Source organism: Felis catus, chromosome F1 (assembly GCF_018350175.1).
Source record: "Felis catus isolate Fca126 chromosome F1, F.catus_Fca126_mat1.0, whole genome shotgun sequence".
Taxonomy (NCBI): domain Eukaryota; kingdom Metazoa; phylum Chordata; class Mammalia; order Carnivora; family Felidae; genus Felis; species Felis catus.
Window position 1 is genome coordinate 20,892,664 of NC_058384.1, and position 26,554 is coordinate 20,919,217.

At 39.0% G+C, this 26,554-nt stretch overlaps 1 protein-coding gene across 3 annotated transcripts in view; it reads left to right on the forward strand.

Annotated features, from left to right (window-relative positions):
- The window catches only part of SOAT1 (sterol O-acyltransferase 1), an 82,889-nt gene extending 58,368 nt beyond the window's left edge, over positions 1 to 24,521 (forward strand). For all 3 annotated transcript variants that reach the window (XM_011291018.4, XM_011291017.4, XM_045048478.1), the window contains 13 exons: positions 1,084 to 1,232; positions 2,076 to 2,135; positions 4,723 to 4,830; positions 5,712 to 5,994; positions 6,706 to 6,784; positions 7,295 to 7,376; positions 7,655 to 7,700; positions 8,363 to 8,492; positions 10,999 to 11,096; positions 12,228 to 12,326; positions 13,628 to 13,763; positions 21,394 to 21,539; positions 22,770 to 24,521. In XM_011291018.4, coding sequence (XP_011289320.1) covers positions 1,084 to 1,232; positions 2,076 to 2,135; positions 4,723 to 4,830; positions 5,712 to 5,994; positions 6,706 to 6,784; positions 7,295 to 7,376; positions 7,655 to 7,700; positions 8,363 to 8,492; positions 10,999 to 11,096; positions 12,228 to 12,326; positions 13,628 to 13,763; positions 21,394 to 21,539; positions 22,770 to 22,826 — 1,473 coding nt within the window. In that variant the 3' untranslated portion in view covers positions 22,827 to 24,521. The remainder of the gene's footprint in view (positions 1 to 1,083; positions 1,233 to 2,075; positions 2,136 to 4,722; positions 4,831 to 5,711; positions 5,995 to 6,705; positions 6,785 to 7,294; positions 7,377 to 7,654; positions 7,701 to 8,362; positions 8,493 to 10,998; positions 11,097 to 12,227; positions 12,327 to 13,627; positions 13,764 to 21,393; positions 21,540 to 22,769) is intronic.
- The last annotated feature ends 2,033 nt before the right edge of the window (positions 24,522 to 26,554 follow it).

Sequence of the window (26,554 nt, forward strand, 5' to 3'; positions counted from 1 at the left end):
AATGTGTAGATTGCTTTGGGTAGCATTGACATTTTAACAATATTTATTCTTCCAATCCATAAGCACGGAATGTTTTTCCATTTCTTTGTACTTCTTTAATTTCCTTCATAAGCTTTCTATAGTTTTCAGCATACAGATCTTTTACATCTTTGGTTAGGTTTATTCCTAGGTATTTTATGATTCTTGGTGCAGTTGTGAATGGGATCAGTTTCTTTGTCTTTCTGTTGCTTCATTATTGGTGTATAAAAATGCAACTGACTTCTGTACATTAATTTTGTATCCTTCAACTTTGCTGAATTCATGTATCAGTTCTAGCAGACTTTTGGTGGAGTCTGTCGGGTTTTCCATGTATAATATCATGTATGTCATCTGCAAAAAGTGAAAGCTTGACTTCATCTTTGCCAATTTTGATGCCTTTGATTTCCTTTTGTTGTCTGATTGCTGATGCTAGAACTTCCAACAGTATGTTCAACACCAGTGGTGAGAATGGACATCCCTGTCGTGTTCGTGATCTCAGGGGGAAAGCTCTTAGTTTTTCCCCATTGAGGATGGTATTACTGTGGGCTTTTCATGTATGGTTTTTATGATGTTTAAGTTTGTTCCTTCTATCCCGACTTTCTTGAGGGTTCTTATTCAGAAAGGATGCTGTATTTTGTCAAATGTTTTTTCTGCATCTATTGACAGGATCATGTGGTTCTTATCCTTTCTTTTATTAAAGTGATGTATCACATTAATTGATTTGTGAATATTGAACCAGCCCTGTAGTCCAGGAATGAATTCTATTTGATCATGGTGAATAATTCTTTTTATATGTTGTTGAATTTGATTTGCTAGTATCTTGTTGAGAATTTTTGCATCCATATTCATCAGGGATATTGGCCTGTGGTTGTCTTTTTTTGCTGGGTCTCTGTCTTGTTTGGGAATCAGAGTAATGCTGGCTTCATAGAATGAGTCTGGAAACAGGGATTTCTTTTGATCTAGGTCTGTGTAAGAGAATCCTTTGGAAAAATGTTAATAACCTGCAAGCATGTGCTAGTTCCTAATGTGTTCTTTTTTTTTTTTTTAATTTGTTTTAAAATTTAGGAATTGAAGCCATTTTTTATGAAGGAAGTTGGCAGTCACTTTGATGATTTTGTGAACAATCTCATTGAGAAATCAACATCATTAGACAGTGGTGGGTGTGCCATCACGAGCTTTTCTGTTCTTGAAGGAGATAAAAACTATAGAGCTAAGTAAGTATGAATATTAGTTTCTTTTAGTGCAAACATGTACTCTGATCATGCTCAGTAGTCAGAATATGGACCGCAGGAAAAATGCCTGGATTCACATGCTAATACCACTTTTTATTAGCTCTGTGTTGTCTTGGGCAAATGAACCACTGGAAGGGTGGGTTTCTTCGTCTTAATATGAGGATTATAACAAACATGTACCTCATTTAAGACCATGCCTTTTTTTTTTTTTGAGGGAGAGAGCGCGCAAATGAGCAAGGGGCAGAGAGAGAGAAGCTGGGCTCACCCAAAGTGGGGCTTCTGTTTTTTTTGTTTTGTTTTTACCCAAAGTGGGGCTCATGCTCACCTGAAGTGGGGCCTGCGGTCGCCCAAAGTGGGGCTCAAAATCGCAAAATGTGAGATCATGACCGGAGCCGAAATCAAGAGTCAGATGCTTAGCCAATAAGCCACCCAGGTGCCCTGGCATCATGAATTTCAGTGCAGTTTCAGAGGACAGGCCAGTAACAGCATGTGAACTGGAGCAGGGCTAGAAGCCTGTTAGGAGAAGAGAGTGGCTGTCTGTGTGATGGCAGGCATGCATTTCCATAGGGGCTGGGCTATGGAGAGCCTTTGAACCCTGCTCTAGTGACATGTCTTCTTTCCGAACCAGATAGGCCTGTATATAGCTCACAGCATTGTTCAACATTAAATGATACAACATGCATAAAACCCTTAACATGGTGCCTGGGTCATAGGGAGAAGCTGCTTTATTAATGTTATATGCTATAGTTTCTCTTATCTATAGGTTTACATTTCTTAAAATACTTGCTGTATTTATATTTTAATTTAATTTTTTGCTCTTTCCAGAGATCTCAGAGCACCTCCAGAACATGGAAAGATTTTTGTTGTAAGGCGGTCTCTCTTAGAGTGAGTATTTTTAGTTGCTTTTATTAAATTCTTAGTTTGAATTAAAAGTGTTCTGATTATTAAAATCACTGCTTAATCTACACATGTTTAGTGAGTTCTGTATTGATATAAATCATTGGTTTTGATACTTCTTGTACACTTGCTGTGTCTTTTCCTCCTCTGTGATCTTCTGGTTCTATGTCTAGTTTTAAAGGAGGAGTTAGCGGTAACAATGGTTAACTGTCCTCTGATAAATTCCTTGAAGTTGTGATGCAGAGAACCTATTACTGAAGAAGCTAGAACAAAAGTTTTCTGATTAGGTAAACCCCATTATGAGAGTTCTGGTGTTGCTGCCTTCTTGGTATATTATGTATATTTTTCATGTCTTTGGCTAGCCAGCCAAGAGACTTGATAGTTTTCTCAGATTTACTTAGTTTAGAATCCTGATTGTGTGAATTTTATGGAAAAAAAAAAATCAAGCAATGTATATTAATCATGGCGACCTCATTTGTGAACTGCAAATTAAAGGTGTACTTTGGGTAGATAATGATTGTTTCTTTTATAGTATTCTCTGAGTAGATCATTTATTTATTTACTCAGTCATTTATTCATTAACAGACTACTATAATTTCACCTGCATTAGTACAGGTCATCTGAAATAGTTGGGCTGGTGAAAAATTACCTTGAGTGTCTTAATGTGCTTTTTAAAACCAATACATCTTCAGGGTGCCTGTGGCTCAGTTGGTTAAAGCATCTGACTCTTGATTTCAGCTCAGGTTATGGTCTTGGAGTTGTGGGATTGAGCCCTGCATTGGCCTCTGAGCTGGGCGTGGAGCCTGCATGAGATTCTGTCCCTCTCCCTCTGCGCCCCCCCACATACACCACATCCCATGCACGCTCTCTCTCTCTCTCTCTCAAAACAGAAAAAAATAACCATCTTCTACTTACCAAAATTTGCTTTCTGTGAGCCAACTTGATCTGTATTACTTAATTTTGATGAGAAGAAAAGAGGGGTACAGAGGATCTGAAGCAGGCTCTGTGCTAACAGCAGAGAGAGCCCCATGCAGGGCTTGAGCTCACAAACTGTGACATCATGACCTGAGCCAAAGTCGGACACTTAACCAACTGAGCCATCTAGGCACCCCAAGAAGGCCAGTTTTCTGGACCTGTTATATTATATAGAATACAGTTTCAGTATTTGCCACACTGTTGTTTGAAGAAATTTATCTTTTAAAATCTGTGTCTGGGGGGAAATGCAGGCTTTTCACATAAAAGGGAAAATAAATGATTTTGAACATTGTAATGAAGGTTTTAATGATAGAATTGTGCTATATAAAAAAATAAAATTCAAGTATCCGATAATTATAAAACATTTTTCTTTAAGTTTATTTATTTTTGAGAGAGAGACAGAGTGTGAGTTGGGGAGGGGCAGAGAGAGAGGGAGACACAGAATCCGAAGCAGGCTCCAGGCTCTGAGCTGTCAGCACAGAGCCTGACGCGGGGCTCGAACTCACAGACCGTGAGATCATGACCTGAGCCGAGGTCTGACGCCCAACCGACTGAGCCACCCAGGTGCCCTTATAAAACATTTTTGTAACCAAGGAAATAAATATTTTATGGCTCAGGTGGGTTTTTATTAGAATTTGAAGATTCCTAATCCAGGGCAATCTAAAATATCATCGAAAAGTTATTTAGATGATGAGCACACATCTTTGCAAAAACAAAGCTAAATAAACTTGTTTTAGTCAAATATAAAAAATACCTATTTAAGAAGGTGTCATCTAGAAAGTCATTGCTGTATTTTAAAAGTAGCCCTATCTTAAATGAAAAGATCAATGAGGATAGAAAATAAAAGCATTTGTAAATGGTTAAGTTTATAGATATGTAGGGTAGTGGTTGATTATCATCGTTATAGAAATGCATACATATGAATTTTTTTATGTTTTTTAAAAATGTTTGAGAGAGAGAGAGAGTGCAAGCAGGGAAGGGGCAGTGAGAGAGGGGGACAGAGGATCCAAAGCAGTCTCTGCATGACGGCAGCGAGCCACATGTGGGGCTCGAACTCCCAAATGGTGAGATCACAACCTGAGCCAAAGTTGGATGCTCAACAGACTGAGCCACCCAGGCTCCCCACATGTATGTGAATCTTAACATGTTGGAAATAGATAGCACTTAATATAAGTTAAGTGTAGGGAGTGGAATGTAAGAATAAGATTAAAAAAAAAAACTTGTAATCTTTGGAATAGTTTTTGTGTTTCCTGTTTTCATTGCCTTTTGCCTACTTACAAAAATAGCCACTTCTGCCAGGTTTTCAAGAATGCCCATCATTTGTTTTAAATGTTTGATATCCATGCTATTTCTAGAAGGCAGGATCATTTTATTAGACAGAACTTTATGCTAAGCTTTTACATTAAGTTTTTACCTTGGTCATGTCATTGACTATCTCTGCTTCAGATTTAATATTCTGTGATTACTACTGGAGATGTTTGCTCATGATTACTATTCAAGGGTAGATTAAACCTCTGCCCAACTGCCTTAAGTGTTTAATATGTGGTGTTTTAAAATTAAATACAGACAATTAATGTATTGGTTTGAACTGCATTTACAGCGAGCTGTTTGAAGTGGACCACATCAGAACAATATATCACATGTTTATTGCCCTGCTCATTCTCTTTATCCTCAGCACACTCGTAGTAGATTACATTGATGAAGGAAGGTAAGGCAAGAAAACGAATGTTTGGCTAGTTCCTGCATGGGGTGTTGGGAGCTTTTGTGACATTTAAATTTTGGTAAATTTTGGTGATTTGGTTAAGTTTGCTCCAGGAAATCCCAGAGCAGCTCACTGGAGGATGAGATTCCTCTCTCTCAAGAGCACAACTAAATGGAATATTGGAAGTTTCATTAGTTTTATTTTTCAAATGGTCTTTTTTAGTACATTTTAGCAGTTTCTAAATAATTTTCCTAAATGGGAAAATTTTGTATATACAGTTTATCAGTTTTCTACTATGGTATGCATTTCAGGTTGTTACTAAAAATAAGTAGCTTATTGGAATTATGCTTGAAAAACATTTCTTTTTAATGTAAGAATGAAATTGTAACTTTAAAAATGATAGGGTGGTAATCATACATTGAATTATGTGCATTATTAGAAAGTCACATTTTGACATAATGGTTTAATAGTATATTAGTAGAGTTTTGAATTATTCCTATTCTTAAAAATCATCTTTTGGACGTAACAGTGATTGCTATTTCAATACTTTAGATATTAACTTTATAATATCTTAGAACTGAAAATTTATGAATGTTAGAATCTAATCACAAGAAGTTTAAAGTTTTATTCTTTTAGGTTATCTTGGGTACCTTATGTTCAAAAACTATATTATGTTAGGGCTTTTAGAAAATTTGTTGTTGGGATACATTGTGAAGCAGAGGCTTTGGAGCAGTTCTCTCTCTAGCACAGCTCTTACCTCCACAACTAGAGTAGATTAATGTTGTTGTGTTTCCTAAGGTTCAGAGTTTTAGGTCTGAAAGTTTGGGATTCTGTGAGTCAATGCACATTAAAAATTTGTGTTCTTTCTCTGTGCTTCTTCTCCCTAGGCTGGTGCTTGAGTTCAATCTCATGTCTTACGCTTTTGGCAAATTTCCTATTGCCATGTGGACGTGGTGGACCATGTTCTTGAGTACACTTTCAATTCCCTATTTCCTCTTTCAACATTGGGCCAGAGGCTACAGCCGGAGTTCTCATCCAGTGGTCCATTGTCTCATCCATGGCTTCCTTTTCATGGTCTTCCTGATAGGAGTTCTAGGTTTGGGACCAACATATGTTGCATTAGCTTACACGCTCCCACCAGCTTCCCGGAGCATTGTCATACTTGAACAGGTAAGGTTTTGAATGTTGCCCAGTGCAGTGCAACTTAGTTATTTTAACTTAGTTAAAATAATACTGATGTTCTGTTATTTTTAGTTGTATTAGTTGGATACATCTCTTTATCTGGTTCTTTGTGCTATTGTGTATAAAATTAAAGTGGTAAACTAGATCATCTCCTATCTTAAAATTCATACTAGTTTCAGTATCCTCTGATTCTTGGTAATTATATTGAACTGTGCTGGGTGAATTCAAATTTTGTTCTTGAGCACATGTAGAAATCATTTAAAGTATAAAATATTTTTGTAATTAAAAACTCTATCTTTGAGGTGTCCGATTCATTGTTCTGTCATATAAACGGTTCCCATCTGAATAAAGGATTTATTTTGTTCATACACCCTTTAGAATTTTCTGACTTACATTGGCTGTTTGTAATGTTCTGTGTGACTAATGGGAAGGACTATTTCAGGAAACTTTGTTTGAATAGGTTTTTTGTTTCTTACCGTAATACGGTTGTAATAGATAATGCTGTTAGATGCAAAATAATTTGAGTAATAACATGTGAGTTTGTTTTTCATTTGTTTTATTCCATAAAAGTGAACTTGAGTTGGTGTATGCAAAATTAGGAAGTTCTTTATATGATTACAATCTAGTGATGTTCTGGGGTTGCTTATGGAGACAAGACGATGGTAGAAAATTCATCTTTTCCCCCCCCTCCTTTTGTAGATTCGTTTCATAATGAAGGCCTATTCATTTGTCAGAGAGAATGTGCCTCGGGTACTAAATTCAGCTAAGGAGAAATCAAGTATGTAATTTCATTAGGTCAAGGATTATTCAATAGAATATTTCAACCTTTGGTATTTAGTGGGATGGCTTATTACATTCTGTAGACGTTATGTTCGATTTCAGTTATGTAGGATCCATACTGATTTGGAAGACTGTCTTACTGTTTCCTGATTGTTCCCATTTTGCCTTCGTACGTACAATTGGAAAACATTGATCACCAGCCTCTTACACTTGGTCTTATTTTTATAGGATGTTAATAGACTCATTACACCCACGTGTGCTTCCCTTTGAATTGCTGCTTCAAACTCTAGAAGGTATTTCTAAGTCACAGGAATAACTTAGTTTAGACAGATCGGTAATATTGAATCCGTATAAGAATAAGAAGTCTTCATCTGGGGAGATCAGGAAGAAGTGACGTGGGCTAAGAGAAGTCATTTTATTCTTCCCTATTGTGTGCTTTCTTCTCCCTTTTAGTTTTGCCAGGAGAAGTTGAAGAGTGTCTGATCTAACCACAGTTTTCCTTTTGCAGAGATTGTTCCAGTACCCACAGTCAACCAGTATCTGTACTTCCTGTTTGCTCCTACCCTCATCTACCGTGACAACTATCCCAGGTAATGGTAGCGTGAGGTTCGAAGAGTGTTGAGCACCAGAAGTGTAGCCTGAGTGAGGTGGGATAGTAGGCAGGGGCCAGGTCATATAGGGTTATAAAGAGTATAGGATGAGTTTTAATTCTCATGCTGGCATGGGAAAGCCCCAAATGGTGATTCTGGCAATCCGATTCGATTGCAGTAATTCTGGACAGAATTACACAGGCATTTCCTATGCCAGAAATGATGTTCTGTGTTCATTAGCTTTCTTTAGAAAACTTACTTTGTTTCTTCCTTTTTAGGACTCCCACTGTAAGATGGGGTTATGTCGCTATGCAGTTTTTACAGGTGAATTTTTTCTTTAACCACCTGAGGTTTGTTGATTGGTGGGAGATGGGGATTCAAATTTATAATACTAATTTAATCTATTGAAGCTGTTGGTAAATTCTTGTCATCTGGGGACTCTAGAACGCTTTTTGAAGTCTTTTAAAATGTTACCAGTACAGTAAATGGTATTTGTTTTGTCAACATCAAAAGTCATTTCTTTCAGTAAAAGAATTTATTTTAATTAAGTCATTTCATTTGGTAACTTTAGTAAGCCTTTACATTTATTTCTCCCTCCCCTTATGGTTTTTTGTTTTGGGAAATATATGTGTGGGTATAGTTTGAATGATAAGAATCATAAATCCCAGAAGTTTCCATTTTAAAATCTTGTCTCAACCAAATACCCATTTATGAAGTAAGTTCTTCTGTTCTGGGTTTTATGTAGCAGGATAAGCAGGTTCCAAGGGTTTGGTATGTAATTTGGTAAAGGCTTGAGAGAAGGTATGATAGAAACTAGGCTTGAGTAATACCTGTGAAGGATTGTAGGTTGGCAACTTTATGTAGTAGCACTAAATGGAACATAGATGGAAACATCAGTCTGAGGGTCACATTTCTCTTCTATTGAAGGAAAAAAATCCCCGTCTTTCCTTATCAAGCCATGATTAGTATGTCGTTTTATTTTCCAGGTTTTTGGTTGCCTTTTTTATATGTACTACATCTTTGAAAGGCTCTGCACCCCCTTGTTTCGGAATATCAAACAGGAGCCCTTCAGCGCTCGCGTTCTGGTCCTATGTGTATTTAATTCCATCTTGCCAGGTAACATGGGTACTAGTTAATGTGGCTATTGATGCAGGAAAAAGAGGGCTATTGAATATGCACTTTTTTGATTTACCTGCTTTTTGCTATGAACTCATCTGTACATCTGTACCCACGTCACCCTCTTTCTGTCTGTCTCCTAAGTAAGTATACTTCCAGTTTCAGCCCAGTCTTCCCGTTTGTCTTCTGACTTCCACTCAAGTTTTGCTTTCTGTGACTGTGGATAGTCCATATTTACACCTGATCTTCCCGTTCACTGTCCACTTCACTGTAATCTTCCTCCGACTCCATCCAGGCCGCAGACATGGCCTTTATTGAAATCACTGGTAACCTCCTGATTCTAAATCCGGTAGATGGTTTAGCCTTTATCCTGTTTCCTCTCCAGGAAGCATTTGTTGGATGCTGTCGACCACGTTTGGAAACCTCTCGCCGCCTGTTCTTACTCTCCTGTCTTTCTGGCCATACCTCTATCTCCTAACTTCATTCATTCCACTTAGTTCTTTTTTTAGAGATGTAGGAGTACCTATTATGTGCCAGGTGCTGTGGACCTAGTAATGAACTGGACACACATACTCTACTCTCTGGAAGCTTGCATTTTAATTATATTTACAGTTTCCTTTACTTTCTTTTTTCTCTACCTCTTAAATGTTGGTTATGTCTTTTATTACCTTCCTTCTTCCTTTCCCTCTCCCATGCTCCTAGGTAATCCTTTATGATTGTCCCCCGAGATTTACTCCAATAAATTATTTTATCTGTCCCTCTAATAGAATATGTATTAAATGCATATCTTCCTCACTAGGCTGCAAATTCCTTGAGATCAAGGATTGTGTCTTACAGCCCGTCAGCCAATCACAGTCTTTCCGATATTGTCTAATACATAATAGATGCTCCATAAATATGTTTTGATATTTTTTTAATAAACAGGTGAATGAAAGGGGTAGGCATATAAACGGATATTTTACAATATAATGTATAATATATGTTACAACGTAATATATATTAACTGGGATGAACAAGGTGCTGATGAACTTCGCATCACATCGGACATGACATTTGATACTGAGTTTTGAAAAACAGCTAGATGTTTGGCAGAACTGGTGGAAATGTGCTTTTAGGGGGTGGGATGGAAGCAGAGGCATACGGAGGATTTTAGGACGGCAGGAGTCCAGTCATGGACAATGTTTACAGCAGTGCGAGTAGAGTCAGATCGGTTAACTTGGTCACTTTGGACATTTTGCTGGATAACTCCGTTTGGGGAGGCTATCTTGTGTATTGTAGGATATTTAGCAGCATCCCCACCTCTCTAATTAGATACCAGTAGTACAGCCCGTATCCCTTGAGTCGTGACAATGACATGTGTCCAGAATTGTCAGATGTTCTCTGAGGAGCAAAATCTCCCTCCGTTTTTGTTTTTGTTTTTGTTTATCTTTATTTATTTTTGAGAGAGACAGAGTGTGAGCAGGGGAGGAGTAGAAAGAGAGGGAGATACAGAATCCAAAGCACACTCCAGGCTCTGAGCTGTCAGCACAGAGCCCGATGCAGGGCTCGAACTCGTGAACCGTGAGATCATGACCTGAGCTGAAGTCGGATGCTCAACCCACTGAGCTACCCAGGTGCCCCCAAATCTCCCACAGTTTTAAGCAGTTGGTTTAGAGGAATGCATGAGGGCCAGATTTTAAAAGGCCTTGGGTACCAAGTTAAGCCATACATCTAGGCATTTCTTTTTTTCTTTTAACATTTTTTTAATTTTTATTTTTGAGAGAGAGAGAGAGTGTGTGTGAGCAGGAGAGGGGCAGAGAGAGAGGGAGACACAGAGTCTAAAGCAGGTTTCATCTAGGCATTTCTATTAAAAACAGTCTGGGTCATGGGGTACCTGGGTGGCTCAGTTGGTGAAGCGTCTGACATTGGCTCATGTCACGATCTCTTGGTTTGTGTGAGTTTGGGCCCCGCATTAGGCTCTGCACTGACAGTGTGGAGCCTGCTTGGGATTCTCTCTCTCTCCCCCCCCGCCTCCCCCTCCCCCACTAGCATTCCTTCTCTCTCAAATCAGATAAACTTAACAAATGACCTAGCCTGTTTTTTTTTTCTTTTTATCTTGAAACCCACTTGGAAGGTAATTATTGCTTTCTAAAATTAAAATCACTTTCAAAAGAACATTCTGTCATCACTTGAATGGGTAAGCTGGAACAGTAACTTTTATTTTATAGAAAATTACGACTAATCAAATGGTGACATAAAATTAATTGCTGGGGGGTGCCACGGTGGGTCAGTCCGTTAAGCGTCCGACTTTGGCTCAGGTCATGATCCTGTGGTTCGTGAGTTTGAGCCCCACGTTGGACTCTGCTGTGAACGCAGAGTCTGCTTCGGATCCTCTGTCCCCCCCTCTCTCTGCCCCTCTCTCATTTGTGCATGCACTCTTTCAAAAATAAATAAACGTTAAAAAAATTAACTGCTAGGTATATGAACTATTTGGAAAGACTCTTAATATTGTTCATCTTATTTTTAGGTGTGCTGATACTGTTCCTTATGTTTTTTGCCTTTTTGCACTGCTGGCTCAATGCCTTTGCTGAGATGTTATGCTTCGGTGACAGGATGTTTTATAGGGTAATGTATACTTGCACTTCTCTTTCTTTTCCCATTTTTCTTAAGTACTTCCATCTTCATTGTTCAGTATTTGAACATTGTTGGCTACTAGCTTTCTAGCATAAACGTTGTGAAATTTTTTTTCCATAAGTTTTACCAACATTAAGTCCGAAATTCTGATACTGATGCAGTTAGCACAGCCTCACAGCCACATCTTCTACCTCTAATATCTGCTCCCTTAATAAAGTGTAAAGTTTCTGCTGGTACCTGTGTGGGTGATGAAGTGGGAAAGCAAGCGTCCAGAGGGCGTCATGAGACTTTGCTGATCCTTCATCCGAAATTGGCTCTCTGGTGCCGGAGGAGCGATCTTCTTAGCAAATTGTGTAGGATTGTGTCATAGTTCATAAAGGAAATCACTTTTCCCTCCTTTATTTTGAAAGGCCTCAATTATGCTTAAGATAGTATTCTTATACTTGCAAAGTTGGAATTAAGCTTCACACAGGAGCGGGGTTGCTCACAGTGTTCTGTGACCCTGCCTAAAGCCCTCTGGAGTTTTGTTTCTTCGTGGTTCATCTGGCAACACCCAAAGCCTTGCACTCCTTTCTGAAAGAAACTGGGATTGTGGGTTGTAAATTGTAGCTTTCTGATTCCATTGGTTTGATCTGAAAGTAGGGAGCAAGGTGTGTTAAGGCGCACCGGGACTTGCAGGTAACCATTGTCTCACTCCCTTGTGCAACGTAAATTTTGTCACTTGTGGTACCAGTGGACGTTTCTTCAGGTTTGCACACTAAGTGTACATGACCTTAGAATTCTCTCCCTGTGTTTTAGCAAGGTAAGGGGATTTGCTATTTAGATGAACCTTAGATTTAATAATTCTGTATGTTCTGTATCTTCCATCGTAACTTCTTTAATAATGAGACAAAATGAGCTTAGGGACTTCAGAACCAGAATTCATGTCTTATTGAACACTAATAACCAAAATGCCTTTTAAGTTTTTTCTGACATCAGCGTATGGACTAACAAATTATAACACACTGGATATTATGTTGTGTGCGTGTGCCCTTTAGGAACGTTCAGGGTGTTTTACTTTGGTTCTCTGTGTATGTGTGTGTGTGTGTATGTAGTTCTGAACCTTTGCTTTTTTTCCCTCAGGATTGGTGGAACTCTACATCATACTCTAACTATTACAGGACCTGGAATGTGGTAGTTCATGACTGGCTATATTACTATGCTTACAAGGACTTTCTTTGGGTAAGCAGCAAGAGTTAGTTGATGTTCAAAAAATGGAGATTCTTTTCCAGAAGGTATTAGTATTGTGCTGCTGGAAGAAGTTATACTTAGTTGTCTTCAGTTTGCTGTGGGCCATTTAGGTCTATATGTCCAAGAAACCTTATGCTTTGAACACTACTCCTTAGAGACTAGTATGTACAATTACTAGATCTAATACCATGGTTTTGCTTTGGGTTTTAGTTTACATGGTTACAGTAAGAACGCATGGAGGCATTTGGAGACGTTGAAATCATCTACCAATAATGGATCATTTCTTTGAATCTGATTGCCAACAAATAATCTAGCTTCTTGGTTTTTGTTTTTGTTTTTGTTTCTTTGCGAAAAAAGGGAAACATTAATGTTTGGTGTATCTCCAGTTGGTGATATGTGTCTTTGAGACCTTCTTTAGAGTGGAATCTATTTAGATTGATGAAGTGTAATCTTGAATCTTGTGATTGATTAATGCTGGTATCTCTGGATTGCAGATTTTAGTTGTTAAGTAAGTGACTCTTGGGTTAAGCAATAGCATGATGTGCAAATAGCGCTATAGTCGAGTGTTCTTTCATTTGTAAATATAGTTTCACTTGTGGACAAGGCATGTCGCTTCCTTCCAAATAAATCATAATTTAGTTACCTGTGAAAATGGGGAGGATGCCTGTCCTATCTATCGTACAGTGTTACTCTAAAGGTTGAGATTGGATGTGATGTGTCCATCTATATATGAAAACTGTGGTCTGTGGTAGTGAATTACAAATTGAAGTTACAAATAAGTTTTTGAAAATATGCCCAGATCCTTTGACATTAATGGCTTTGACAATGCCTCATTTTACTAAAATAAGGATTCTTAAGCATTAGATGTTTTTTGTAATTATTTCACTACATTTCATTTAATCCAAAGAGTAGATTGGAAAAATCAAATACAAACATAATTAAATAGGTGCCTTTAGCATGTGATAATTTTAAGTCTTATATACAGTTAACTCTTGAACAACGCAAGGGTTAAGAGTGCAGACCCTCCCACACAGTCAAAAATTCGCATATAATTTTTTGAGTCCCCCAAAACTTAACTACTAATTACCTACTATTGGCTGGAAGCCTTACTGATAACAAATAGTTGGTTAACACATGTTTTGCGTGTTACACGTATTATTACATACTATATTCTTACAATAAAGTAGGCTAGAGAAAAGAAAATGTTATAAGAAAATCAAGGGTCAGCTGTATATAGTTCATGCCTATTACTTTTTAAAAAATGACTTTTTCCTATTCTCCTTTTATCCTAGTTTTTCACGAAGAGATTCAAATGGGCTGCCATGTTAGCTGTCTTTGCTGTGTCTGCTGTAGTGCATGAATATGCCTTGGCTGTTTGCTTGAACTTTTTCTATCCAGTGCTTTTCGTGCTCTTCATGTTCTTTGGAAGTAAGTATCTTGGCACGCTGTGAGTACCGAGTATCAAGGTAAAAGAGAAATTGAGAAAATACAAGGCAGCATAGAGGCAAGGAGTTAAGATGGTGGAGAAGTAGGGGGATCCCTAGGCTTCCTCATCCCTCAAACATAGCTAGTATTGAGATCAGATCACTTGAAACACCCAGGAAATTGATCTGCGGAGTGGCGGAAGAATCTCCACAGTTGGAGGAAGAGAGCTTGGCAGATACTAGGCGAGTGGAAGTGAATTAGGGGAGAGGAAAATGGCAATACCATGGAAGGGAGGGAACCCTTTCTGTGAAGAGACAAAAGGGAGAGAGAGAAAGAGAGAGGGATTTAGAAAGTGTGGCACTGAGTTAGCACAAGAGGAAAACTTCTCTGGACCATGGACTGGGGAGCGAGAAGCACCGAGTGTCTAGTTCTGTTTGTGTGTTTGTTTGCAAACTGCATTCCGAGCTCAAACTCTTGAGGTTTTGGAAGTGCGCAACCTTCTCTGGATTGGAGCTGTTGGTGTGCGCTCCTGGGGAGGAGGGAGTTGGTCCTGGAGTGTATAGAGTGGGGTAGAGATCTCTGGGGCGCATCGGGAGGGAACATTCTCCTTCCTGGAGTACTCTTGGAAGAGGGTTTCTTGCCTCCCCAAGGACAAAAGACCCAGTAGGTGCCAGCCAAAGGCCTTTCATCATGAAGGTAGAGAGGCTCTACCCCAGAGGAGGGGAGCGGATCTGTATGATGCTGGGTCCTTTTAGACGCTGGGTTTTGGATCCCAGCTGTCTGCAAGGAGAAGGTGCAGGATAGTTGTAGCACAGGGCAAGCTGACTGCCCTCGCTATTCGGTGAGGACTGCCTGAATACCAGGAGGTATGAGATCCCCGGACTAGGGCTGAGAGATTGGGATGGCACCATTTCCCCCCCCAACATCAACACTGTGGGACTTCAGAGAACAACACAGCTGCCCCCAGTGGAGGCAGGACTTCCTTACACCAAACCCCACCCCTTCGTGCCTGGCAACTGCTTATTTACTGGAGCAAGACTGGCTGACCCAACTCAACCGCAACTGGCCTCTCCTCCAGACCAGCACAGCCAGCACCCAGCATGCACCAAGTGCACTGAAAATCGAGTGCTTGACAATGACACCTACAATTCTTGGCACCTGGCACCTGGCAACTGCTTATTTACTGGAGCAAGACTGGCTGACCCAACTCAACCGCAACTGGCCTCTCCTCCAGACCAGCACAGCCAGCACCCAGCATGCACCAAGTGCACTGAAAATCGAGTGCTTGACAATGACACCTACAATTCTTGGCACCTGGCACCTGGCAACTGCTTATTTACTGGAGCAAGACTGGCTGACCCAACTCAACCGCAACTGGCCTCTCCTCCAGACCAGCACAGCCAGCACCCAGCATGCACCAAGTGCACTGAAAATCGAGTGCTTGACAATGACACCTACAATTCTTTTTTCTTTTTTTCTTTTGGAACCAGGCTTATAGTTTCTTGTTTGTTTTTTTCATTTTCTTTTCTCTTTTTTTTTGGAAGGGGCTTTTTTATTTTTTCTTCTTTTTCTTTTTTTTTTTTCCTTTTTGTTTGGAATCAGCCGTATAGTTTTTTGATTCTCTGTTTGAGAGTTTTTTTGTTGTTATTGTTCCCTTTTGTTTCCTTTTCTTTTTTTCATTTTGGTGGTGGTGGGGGGGGGGGGGATCAGGCTTTCCCTCTCTCCTCCTGTTTTCCAGGGTTACTCCAACAAACAAATCAAAACACAGCTAGTTAAAGGTCCAAACACTCCCTCACTGCAGACAAGGAGGAGCTCTGCAGAGGACTGACCAGTGGGAAAGAGCAGCCAGAATGCAACAGCAGAGTGCACACAGCATATACCAGAAACACTTCCTCGAGTGCCAGGCCCCAGACAGTGTACAGCCCCTTTTTAACAGCATTACTCTCAGGTCTAGGAAATGTAACAAGATTTTAAAACACACAGAAGACAGAAACTTAGCCAAAGTGACAAGACAGAGGAATTCTCCCCAGAGGAAAGGTCAAGAAGAGATCATGGGTAGGGACTTACTCAAAACAGACAAAAACAATATATCTGAACAAGAATTGAAAACAAGAGTCGTAAGACTACTAGCTAGTCTTGAAAAAAGCCTGGAAGACACCAGAGAACTCTTGCTGCAGAGATCAAAGACCTAAGAACTAGTCAGGCTGAAATAAAAGATCCTATAACTAAGATGCAAAACAAACTGGATACAGTGAAAACGAGGATTGAAGAAGCAGAGGAGAGAATAGGTGATATAGAAGGTAAAATTGTAGAAAATAAGGAAGCTGGAAAAGGGAAAGGAAAGTGTTAGATCACAAGGGAAGACTTAGGAAACCCAATGATCCCATGAAACGAAACAATATCTATATCATAAAGTCCCAGAAGAAGAGTGGGAAAGAGGGGCAGAAGGTTTATTTGAACAAATTATAGCTGAGAACTTCCCTGATCTGGGGAAGGAAACAGGCATCCAAGTCCAAGAGGCAAGAGAACTCCCACCAAAGTCAACACAAACAGGCCAACAGCATGACATATAGCGAAACTTGCATAATACAAAGATAAAGAGAATTCTGGAAGCAGCTAGGGACAAAAGGTCCTTAACCTACAAGGCTAGGCACCTAAGGTTAGTAGTAGACCTGTTCACTGAAACTTGGCAGACCAGAAGTCATTCGCAGGAAATATTCAATGTGCTGAATGGGAAAAATATGCAGCTAGGAATGCTTTATCCAGCAAGACTGTCATTCAGAATAGGAGAGATGAAGAGTTTCCCAGACCAGGACACCTGGGTGGCTGGCTCAGTTAAGTGTCCGACTTCAAGCCATGCATTGGGCTCTGTGTTGATGGTACGGATCCTGACTGGGACTCTCTCTCACTTTCTGCCCCTCCCTACCCCTCTCTCATTAAAAATAAGTAAACTTAAAAAGAAAAGCTTTCCCAGACAAAAACTAAGGAGTTCACGACCACTACACCACCCTGCAAGAAATGTAAAGGGGGTCTGAGTGGAGGAAAAAAAGACCAAAGCAACAAAGACTACAAAGGACCAGAGAACGTCACCAGAAACACCCGACTGTACACATCACACAATAGCACTGAACTCCTGTCTTTCAATAATTACTTGGAATGTAAATGGACTAAATGCTCCAACCAAAAGACATAGGGTATCAGAATGAATTAAAAAACAAGATCCATCTGTATTCTGCCTACAAGAGAGCATTTTAGACCTGAAGACACCTGCAGATTGAAAGTGAGGGGATGGCAAACCATCTGTTATGCTAATGGAGGTCAAAAGAAAGCCGGAAGAGCCATACTTATATCAAACTATTTTAAAGCATAGACTGTAACAAGATGAAGAAGGGCATTATATCATAGTGGGTCTGTCCATCAAGAAAATCTAACAACTGTAGCAACACTTACAATGTGGGAGCACCCAAATATATAAATCAATTAATAACAACATAAACTCATTGATAATAATGCCATTATAGTAGGGGACATTAATATCCCACTAATAGCAATGGACAGATGATCTGACAATGGACAGAAAATCAACAGTGGCTTTGAGTGACTCACTGGATGGGTTGGACTTAACAGATATATTCAGAACATTTCATCCTAAAGCAGCAGAACATACATTCTTCTTGAGTGCACATGGAACATTTTCTGGAATAGATCACATACTGGGTCACAAATCAGCTCTCAACAGGTAGAAAAAAATCTATATCATACCATGCAAGTAAACCACAAGAAAAAATTTGGAAAACTGTCAAATACATGGAAGTTAAAGAATGAGTTAACCAGGAAATTAAGAAATAAGAAAAAAACAAAAAAACATGGAAGCTGTTTAAAATGAAAACATGACACCAGTCCAAACCCTTTGGGTTACAGCAAAGCAGTCAGAAGAGGAAAGTACATGGCAATTCAGGCCTATCTCAAGAGGCAGGGAAGGTCACAAGTACACAACCTAACCTTATACCAAAAGGAGCTGGAAAAGGAGCAGCAAATACAGCCTAAAGCCAGCAGAAGAAGGGACATAATAAAGACTAGAGCAGACATAAATGATACAGAAAAACAGAGTAACAGATCAATGAAACTAAATGCTGGTTCTTTGAAAGAATAAACAAAATTGATAACCCCCTCGCCAGACTTACCAAAAAGAATGAGAAAGGACCCAAGTAGGTAAAATCATGAATGACAGAGGAAAAATCACAAGCAACAGCACAGAAATACAAGCAATTATAAGAGAATACTATGAAAAATTATATACCAACACACTGGGCAATCTGGAAGAAATGGACAAATTCCTAGAAACCCACACACTACCAAAACTGAAACAGGAAGAAATAGAAAATTTGAGCAGGCCTATAACCAACAAAGAAATTGAATCATTTATCAAAAATCTCCCAACAAATAAGAGTCCTTGGCCAGATGGCTTCCCAGGGGAACTCTATCAGACACTTAAAGCAGAGTTAATAACTATTCTTCTCAAACTGTTTCAAAAAATAGAAATGGAGGGAAAGCTTCCAAACTCATTCGATGAAGCCAGCATTACTTTTATTCCAAAACCAGGTAAAGACCCCACTAAAAAGGGGAATTAAAAGGCCAGTATCCCTGATGAACGTGGATGCAAAAATTTTCATCAAGATACTAGCAAATCAAATTCAACAGTACATTAAAAGGATTATTCACCATGATCAAGTGGGATTTATTCCTGGGTTGCAGGCTGGCTCCATATTTGCAAATCAATCAATATGATATACCACATTAATAGAAGAAAGGATAAGAACCATATGATCATCTCCATAGATGCAGAAAAAGTATTTGACAAAGTACAGCATCTCTTCTTGATGAAAACCCCCAAGAAAGTAAGGATAGAAGGAACTTACCTCAACATCTTAAAGACCATTTATGAAGATCCCACAGCCAATATCATCTTCTATGGGGAAAAACAGAGCTTTCCCCTAAGATCAGGAACACAGCAGCGATGTCCACTCTCACCACTGTTATGTACTGGAAGTCCTAGTGTCAGCAATCAGATAACAAAAAGATAAAAGGCATCCAGATTGGCAACGAAGAAGTCGAACTTTTACATTTTGCAGATGACGTGATACTCTACATGGAAAACCTGAAACACCCCACCAAAAAACCGTTAGAACTGATATATGAATTCAGCAAAGTTGCAGGATATAAAATAAGCGTAGAGAAATTGGTTGCATTTCTATACCCAAATAATAAAGCAGCAGAAAGAGAAATCAAGGAGTCTATCCCATTTACATTTGTGCCAAAAACCATAAGATACCTAGAGATAAATAACCAAAGAGATAAATGATCTGTATGCTGAAAACTATAGAAAGCTTATGGAAGAAATTAAGGAAGACACAAAGAAATGGAAAAACATTCCACGCTTATGGATTGGATGAATAAATATTGTTAAAATGGCTGTACCCCCCAAAGCAATGTACATTCAATGTAATCACTATCAAAGTAACACCAGCACTCTTCACAGAGCTAGTACAAACAGTTGTAAAATTTGTATGGAACCAGAAAAGACCCTGAATAATCTAATGTTGTAAAAGAAAACCAAAGCTGGAGGCATCAAAATGTTGGCCTTCAAGCTTTATTATAAAGCTGTAATCATCAAAACAGTATGGTACTAACACAGAAACAAACACATAGATCAATGGAATAGAATAGGGACCCAGAAATGGACCCACAAATCTATGGTGTACTAATCTTCGACAAAGCAGGAAAGAGTGTCCAATGGAAAAAAGATGGTCTCTTCAGCAAATGGTGCTGGGAAAACTGGACAGTGACATGCAGAAGAATGAAACTGGATCACTTTCTTACACCATATACAAAATTAAATTCAAAATGGATGAAAGACGTAAATGTGACACAGGAAACCATCAAAATCCTAGAGGAGAAACCAGGCAGTAACCTCTTTGACCTCAGCCTCAGCAGCTTCTTACTAGACATTTCTCTGGAGGCAAGAAAACAAAAGCAAAAATGAACTATTGGGATCTCATCAAGATAAAAAGCTTCTGCACAGTGAAGGAAACAATCAGCAACCCCAGAGTCAACTGATGAAATGGGAGAGGATATTTGCAAATGATGTATCAGATAAAGGGTTACTATCCAAAATCTATAAAGAGCTTATCAAACTCAACACTTAGAAAAGAAATAATCCGATGAAGAAATGGGCAAAAGACATGAATAGACACTTTTCTAAAGAAGACATCCAGATGGCTAACAGACACATGAAAAGATGTTCAACATCACTCCTCATCAGAGAAATACAAATCAAAACCACAGTAAGATACCACCTTACACCTGTCAGAATGGCTAAAATTAATAACTCAGGAAACAGCAGATGTTGGTGAGGATGCAGAGAAAGGGGAACCCTTTTGTAGTGTTGGTGGGAATGCAAACTGGTGCAGCTACTCTGGAAAACAGTATGGAGGTTCCTCAAAAAATTAAAAATAGAAATACCCTACCAGCCAGCAATTGCGCTACTATGTATTTATCCAAAGGATACAAAAATGGTGATTCAAAGGGGGCACATACACTCCAGTGTTTATAGTAGCGCTATTAACAGTAGCCAATTATGGAAAAAGCCCAAATGTCCATTGACTGATAGATGGATAAAGAAGACATGGTTTACATATACAATGGAATATTACTTAGCGATCAAAAAGAATGAAATCTTGCCATTTGCAACAACATGAGTGGAACTAGAGTGTATTCTAGGCAAAAAGTCTGTCATAGGAAGATAAATATCATTGATTTCACTTGTGGAATTTAAGAAACACAACATGGACATAGAGGAGGGGAAGGAAAAATAAGATAAAAACAGAGAGAGAGGCAAACCATAAGAAACTCTTAACTACAGAGAAGAAAGAGGGTTGCTGTGGAGGGTGTTGGGTGGAGAGATGGCCTAAATGGGTGATGGGCATTAAGGAGAGCACTTGTTGGGATGAGCACTGCATGTTATACGTAAGTGATAAATCATTGGGCTCTTCTCCTGAAACCAGTACTACACTGTATGTTAACTAACTTAAATTTAAATAAATTAATTAAAAAAGAAAAAAATCTATAAGGCAGTCTAGAAAACCAGAGGTTAGTTAATACCATTTCGAGGCAGTGTTTGTGAGATGCTTACAACATTGATTTTGAGTAATTTAAACACACACTGTTGCAGGGTGCTTAAATTTGAAGTAGAGAAATGGACATAAAGAGCCTTGAAGACTAATGACAACAGTAATTTGGGAGGTCATGAAAACTTTAAACAATTCAGTGTTCTCTCCCTGAAAAACATGGACCCTTTTTTGGGTGGGTGGGTGGAGGGACAAGGTTAAATATGAATGAGTCCATGAAATATATTTTCACCTGTCCTGAATATTATTTGATTTCCAATTAATCACTGATAAATTTTAACTCTGAAGTTTCATTTTCACCTATAAGACCTGTATACCTGTATAAATAAATAAACAAACCTGAATGCCCACAGTTGATGCTCATTGTGATGATGATCAGAGCATATATCTGAAGCCACTTATTTCCTGACAGATTGTTACATTTTTTATCATCTTTCTGACTTCAGTGGCTTTCAACTTCATTGTCAATGACAGTCGGAAAAGGCCATTTTGGAATGTTATGGTGTGGACTTCCCTTTTCGCGGGCAACGGAGTCATCCTGTGCTTTTATTCCCAAGAGTGGTATGCACGTCAGCACTGTCCTCTGAAAAATGTGAGTCCTCATTCAGGTTGGAGCGGAAAAGCAATGTTTTCGCCCCCTGGTTGTGAGGGGTCATGGGCAATATTAAGGAGAAGAGTAGTGGAGATGATGCCAGATTAATGTTAAGGGGAGGGAGGTCAAAGGGTTAGCTTATTATTTGATCTTACTGCACAGTCTTTGAAATTTTTCTTTTCTCTGGTTTTGTTTACACTGAGCACTCCTAGTTTTCGGTTCTCTCTCTCTTTTTTTTTCTCCCCCTTTCACTGCTTTTTCTGTAGTGTTTTCTGATTTTCTTCCTGAAAATTTTCGTCCTGAAAATGTGGTGTTCTGCAGTCTTCTCAATGGCACGTGTGCCCCTCCTGCCACCACTTCATCCCAGAATAGTGAACTGTTTGTGAAAAAGTCCAGCTACACTCATATGCCTAGGACCCCTTTTCCCTTGATTTTGTTGTTGTTGTTTGTAATTATGTACGATTCTCATTTTTAGAGCCTTCCCTTTTAGTTGTGTATGGAGAACTCCCGAATATTTAATGGTGCCTCCTTGATCTGTCCACTTGAGTGTCTCTCACGGGGACCTATGACTGAAGTTGCCTAGAGTCCAGTTAATCAGCTTCTCTCCCAAAGCTTCTCCTATGGCCTTGTTTTTGTTAGGCTGCCCCAATGCTCCCTCCTTATTTCCTGTTAACCCCCTTTTTACATCTGAACTAGCTGCTTTGGGCTGTCTCTGGTTATGGTACTCTCTGCACTCCAGATCCACCTGTCAGATTTTCTTTTCAAATCCGGTTTGGATGCAATATCTTCCAGCTTTTTCAGATTCTTGCTCCGGTCTTTTCCCATTTCTGACCTTTCACGGTGCTTCATCTGTTCTCATTTAGTCATTTCAAACCTCATATTATAGTAATTTGTGTATATATCTTAGCATCCTCACCCTACCACCATTTAGATTTTAGACCACCAAAAGTAGGCCTGTGCTAAGATCAAATGCAAGATACAGAAAAGAGGTAGTGCCTCTTTGGAATTTGGTCAGAAGCTTTGCGTAAAACTTGTAAATCGGTATAATCTGTGTTGCAGATAAAAATCTTTTGAATTAGTGAGCTGCTTACAGCTTAGAGGTTGTGGAAGTGCTGGGAGGCATTGTAAAACTGTGCGGTGTGTAGCATTAACACCCCTATCTACCCTGACACCTCGTGCTCACAGTGCCTGCAAATAAGCCACTCTTCCCTTCTTTTTTCCCCATCGAAGCCCACATTTCTGGATTATATCCGTCCGCGTTCCTGGACTTGTCGGTACGTGTTTTAGAAGCTTGGACTCCCGTTTCATTCCTTGACACTGAAGATGGGATTTCTGCCTGATTTGGGGCCAGCATCTGTTTCCAGCTGTTGCTGAAGTTATCTGTGCTATTTGGACCACTCCAGGCTTTACAGATGGCTTGCTCCATTCCTAGGTCAGCTGAGATGTTGGAAGTTTACTGGAATCTTGTGCACTTGAAGCAGTACTTTTTTTTTTTTTCCCCCTACCTTTTTGGGAGAAGGGAGACTGATAGCTGACATAATGACAGATTTTTGCTGGCTTTTCGTTTTTTGACTCCATCTAAACATCATGACTAAACATGTTTTCTTGGCCACTGAATTAGCCAAAACACGAAGGAATCATTTAAATATTTTAGGCTTAGAAATTTTTTCATGCACACTGTTGGAATGTATGCTAATTAACTGTGTACTTGGGAAAGAAAAAATAATGTGGAACATTTTGCTGTTTTTAGTAGAGGGGAAATAACTAGTTTCCAAAGATAATCTTGTTATATATCTTAATTGTATTTTTTTTTTTTTTCGGAAAGAAGTACATACAGTTCTATTCAGTTTTTGCCTTGTTTCTCTATAAGGTGTAGGTCATAATTTCTGTGAAGCAAAATTACACCGTTCATTTTGAATTCCTGAGTTTACATCCGACATATTATAAACTGAGGGGGACAGAAGTAGGAAGGGAAAAAGAAAGAAGTGACACAGGACAAAGAAAAACGCTTCCTTGTACAGTTTCCAAAGCAATTTTTAAAGACTTGCTGAATCAATCGTGTGTTTAAATTATTTTATCATGGAATTTATGTGGAAGGTAACTGCTTTGTTTAAACTTTAGGGTAATAACTTTTTGGAAGTTATTTAGAAGTACCCTTTGGTATACTTATTGTTTAATAAATACTGACTTGAAACATTTTGCACACTAATAAGTCTGTGACATATAAGTATTAATCACCTCCATTAATATTAAAGTGATTTTTAAAGATCCAGAAGCTGGCTTCTGCATTGCTCAATTATGGCATTTTTAACGGTAGTATGCTTTAGGTGAAACAAATTAATATGTGATCATTTTGAAGAAAAGGTACTCTATTATGTGATGTTTCCATGTTATAAGATGCCCATTGCTGATAAAGTGTGGTGTGCAGGAATTGTTTTGTTCGTACTTATGAGGTGTGATTATGTTTGTAAAGACCAAGCATTGAACGGGATATCCGCGACCATGTAGTTGAAGTTTCCACTCAGTGAAGTGAGACCGAAGAATTACTCAAAAGAGGATTCTTACTTGGAGTAGCCACCTTGAGAAGTTATCTTGGTGTTATAACAGCCCTACTTCCATCCAAAAAGTTTTGGGACACCTTTTTGGAATTGTTTTAAAGTCTGTTTGAGTCTAAGAAGGTAAATAGACTTTGTTAGTAAACACACTTGAATTTGTACCACAAGTATCCAGCCTCATTACCAATTTTATTCCAATACCTTTGATCCATATGAGTTCAGGCCATTCCCAAACACCAAATCCAGCTTTTTAACAGACAAAAGTGCATGTGAAAAGAGGTTATTTTTTAAAAAGTAACTCCCATGTTCCCAAGCGGTAATTGTCTATACAGTGGTCTGGTAATTGTAATGGAGCCATAACCTCCACAGATTGCTTTAATATAGCTTGTACTTTCTGGCATTTTTATTAAAAATTAAAATGAGTCAATCACTTGAGTTGATAACTCTTTTTAATATGACGAGGGAGTTAAGAAAACCAGATTGATCTAAGACTTATGCATAAGTCATCTACTTAAGGAGTGGTAGATCTCTGAGACCATGGAATTCTTAGATCTGTATTTCTGTTAAGTGCTGTGGATGTTACACTCTCATTGACGAGGACTTTGTTGCTTTGTACTGATTCTGAATACTGTATTTGTTGGACTGACCAGTGCTGTTTTTTTTTAAGCTCTCTTCTTCCTTTTATTGGTGATTTTGTTTTTCTGCCCAAAGACTTTGATGTGACAACAAATAATGTGCTTAAAACTAAAGACTCTAGAATGATAAGAATGCTCTAAGAAATTTTCACAAACACTTAAAAAAATAGCTGCTTTCTGTGAGAGAAACTAGTTTGGTAGCTGTGGCCTTCCTGCTAGCTGCTTTCAGCAAAAGTCTTTTTCTTTAAATCAGTACTGTGGTGCCTGGGTGGCTCAGTCAGTTGAGTGTCTGGCTCTTGATTTCGGCTCATGTCATGATCCCACAGTATGTGAGATCGAGCCCCGCGTGGGGCTCTGCGCTGACAGCACGGAGCCTGCTTCGGATTCTCTCTCCCTCTCTCTCTTTCTCTGCCCCTGGCCCCCACTCGTGTGTGCAGTCTCTTGCTGTGTCGCTGTCTCTCAAAATGAATAAGTAAATGTTAAAAAAAAAAACACTACTTACACTCCTAAATAAATTAAAACCTCTGTATGTTTTAGGATGGTTTATTGATTTTTCCTCTTGCTAATAGGGGTCAAAGTTAGTTACGGGACAATACTTTTTTCCTTATGAACAGGGAAGAGTTTCAAATTTTGTTCCTGTAAGAAGTATTTTAAGTTTGTTTATTTACTTTGAGAGAGCAGAGAGGGTGTGCGCATGCGTGAGTTGGGGAGGGGCAGAGGGAGAGGGAGAGAGAATCCCAAGCAGGCTCTGCCCTGTCAGCGTGGAGCCCAATACAAGGCTCAATGTCTGGAGGGGGTTTGATCTCACAAACTGAGGTCATGACCTGGGCTGAAATAATCCAGTCTAATGCTAAACCTGCTGAGGCCCCCCAGGCGCCGCCCCTCTTCCTGTGAGAAGTATTAATGATAGCAGCCATTTTTGTGTTTTTTTCCAAAACAACAGCTAAATCTCAACCTTTGTCATATATCTGTTAGATGCTTTCATTTTTCAGTTCTGGATAGTGAAGGAAAATGGGTTTTGTTTGTTTTTGGTGGATTAATCTCCTGCAATTGCCTAAATAAAGTTGCTTGCTTTATGTTAGAACTTAATCAGAACAATGAGGCTGCTTGTGACCTTTCAGTAACTACTATTTTTATTTGTTTGTTTGATAGTGGACTTCACTGGGAAAAATTAGTGTAAAAAACATTCAAATGCATAAAATTTAAAGAAGACCATAAAATTATACCTTTTAGCTATAGTAGTCACAACAGCAATCACAAATAAGGTAAACCCTAAATTATTGCCTAAGCAAACGCTATTTTGTCAGGCTTGTATTGCAAAGCCCGAGGCAGGAAATACTGCAGTTACCAGAGGTGAGCCCCAATGACGAATTTGCATTTGAAGCTGAAGAAAGGAAAAAAAAACCCAACATGACAGTAACTACTTTTTGCTTTTGGAAGCATAAGGAGTGGGGAAAATGTTGTTTTCCTTTTAGTTGTAGGGTAACATAGATGACGTTGGCAGGTTAATAAGGTGTAGGGTGTAAATACTCTGTAATCGCAAACACAGCATGTTGCACAAGTAATTCATTTAGGATAGGCAGTTTTCATTGAATTTTAAAATTCCACTTGCCTGAAAAATGGAATCCTGAAGTCTTTGTAGAAAGCCTAACAGAACAGTGCGTATTTAAAGATTGGTCATGTGGACTATGTAGCCTAAAAAGATACAATTTATGAATCGTTGAGGCCCTTTATGCAAAAAGATAGGTTTGTTTTGTGTGGCCACAGGTAATTTTGCATAAAGTTTATTGTTTTGCATGGCGAAAAATAACGAAGATAAACTACT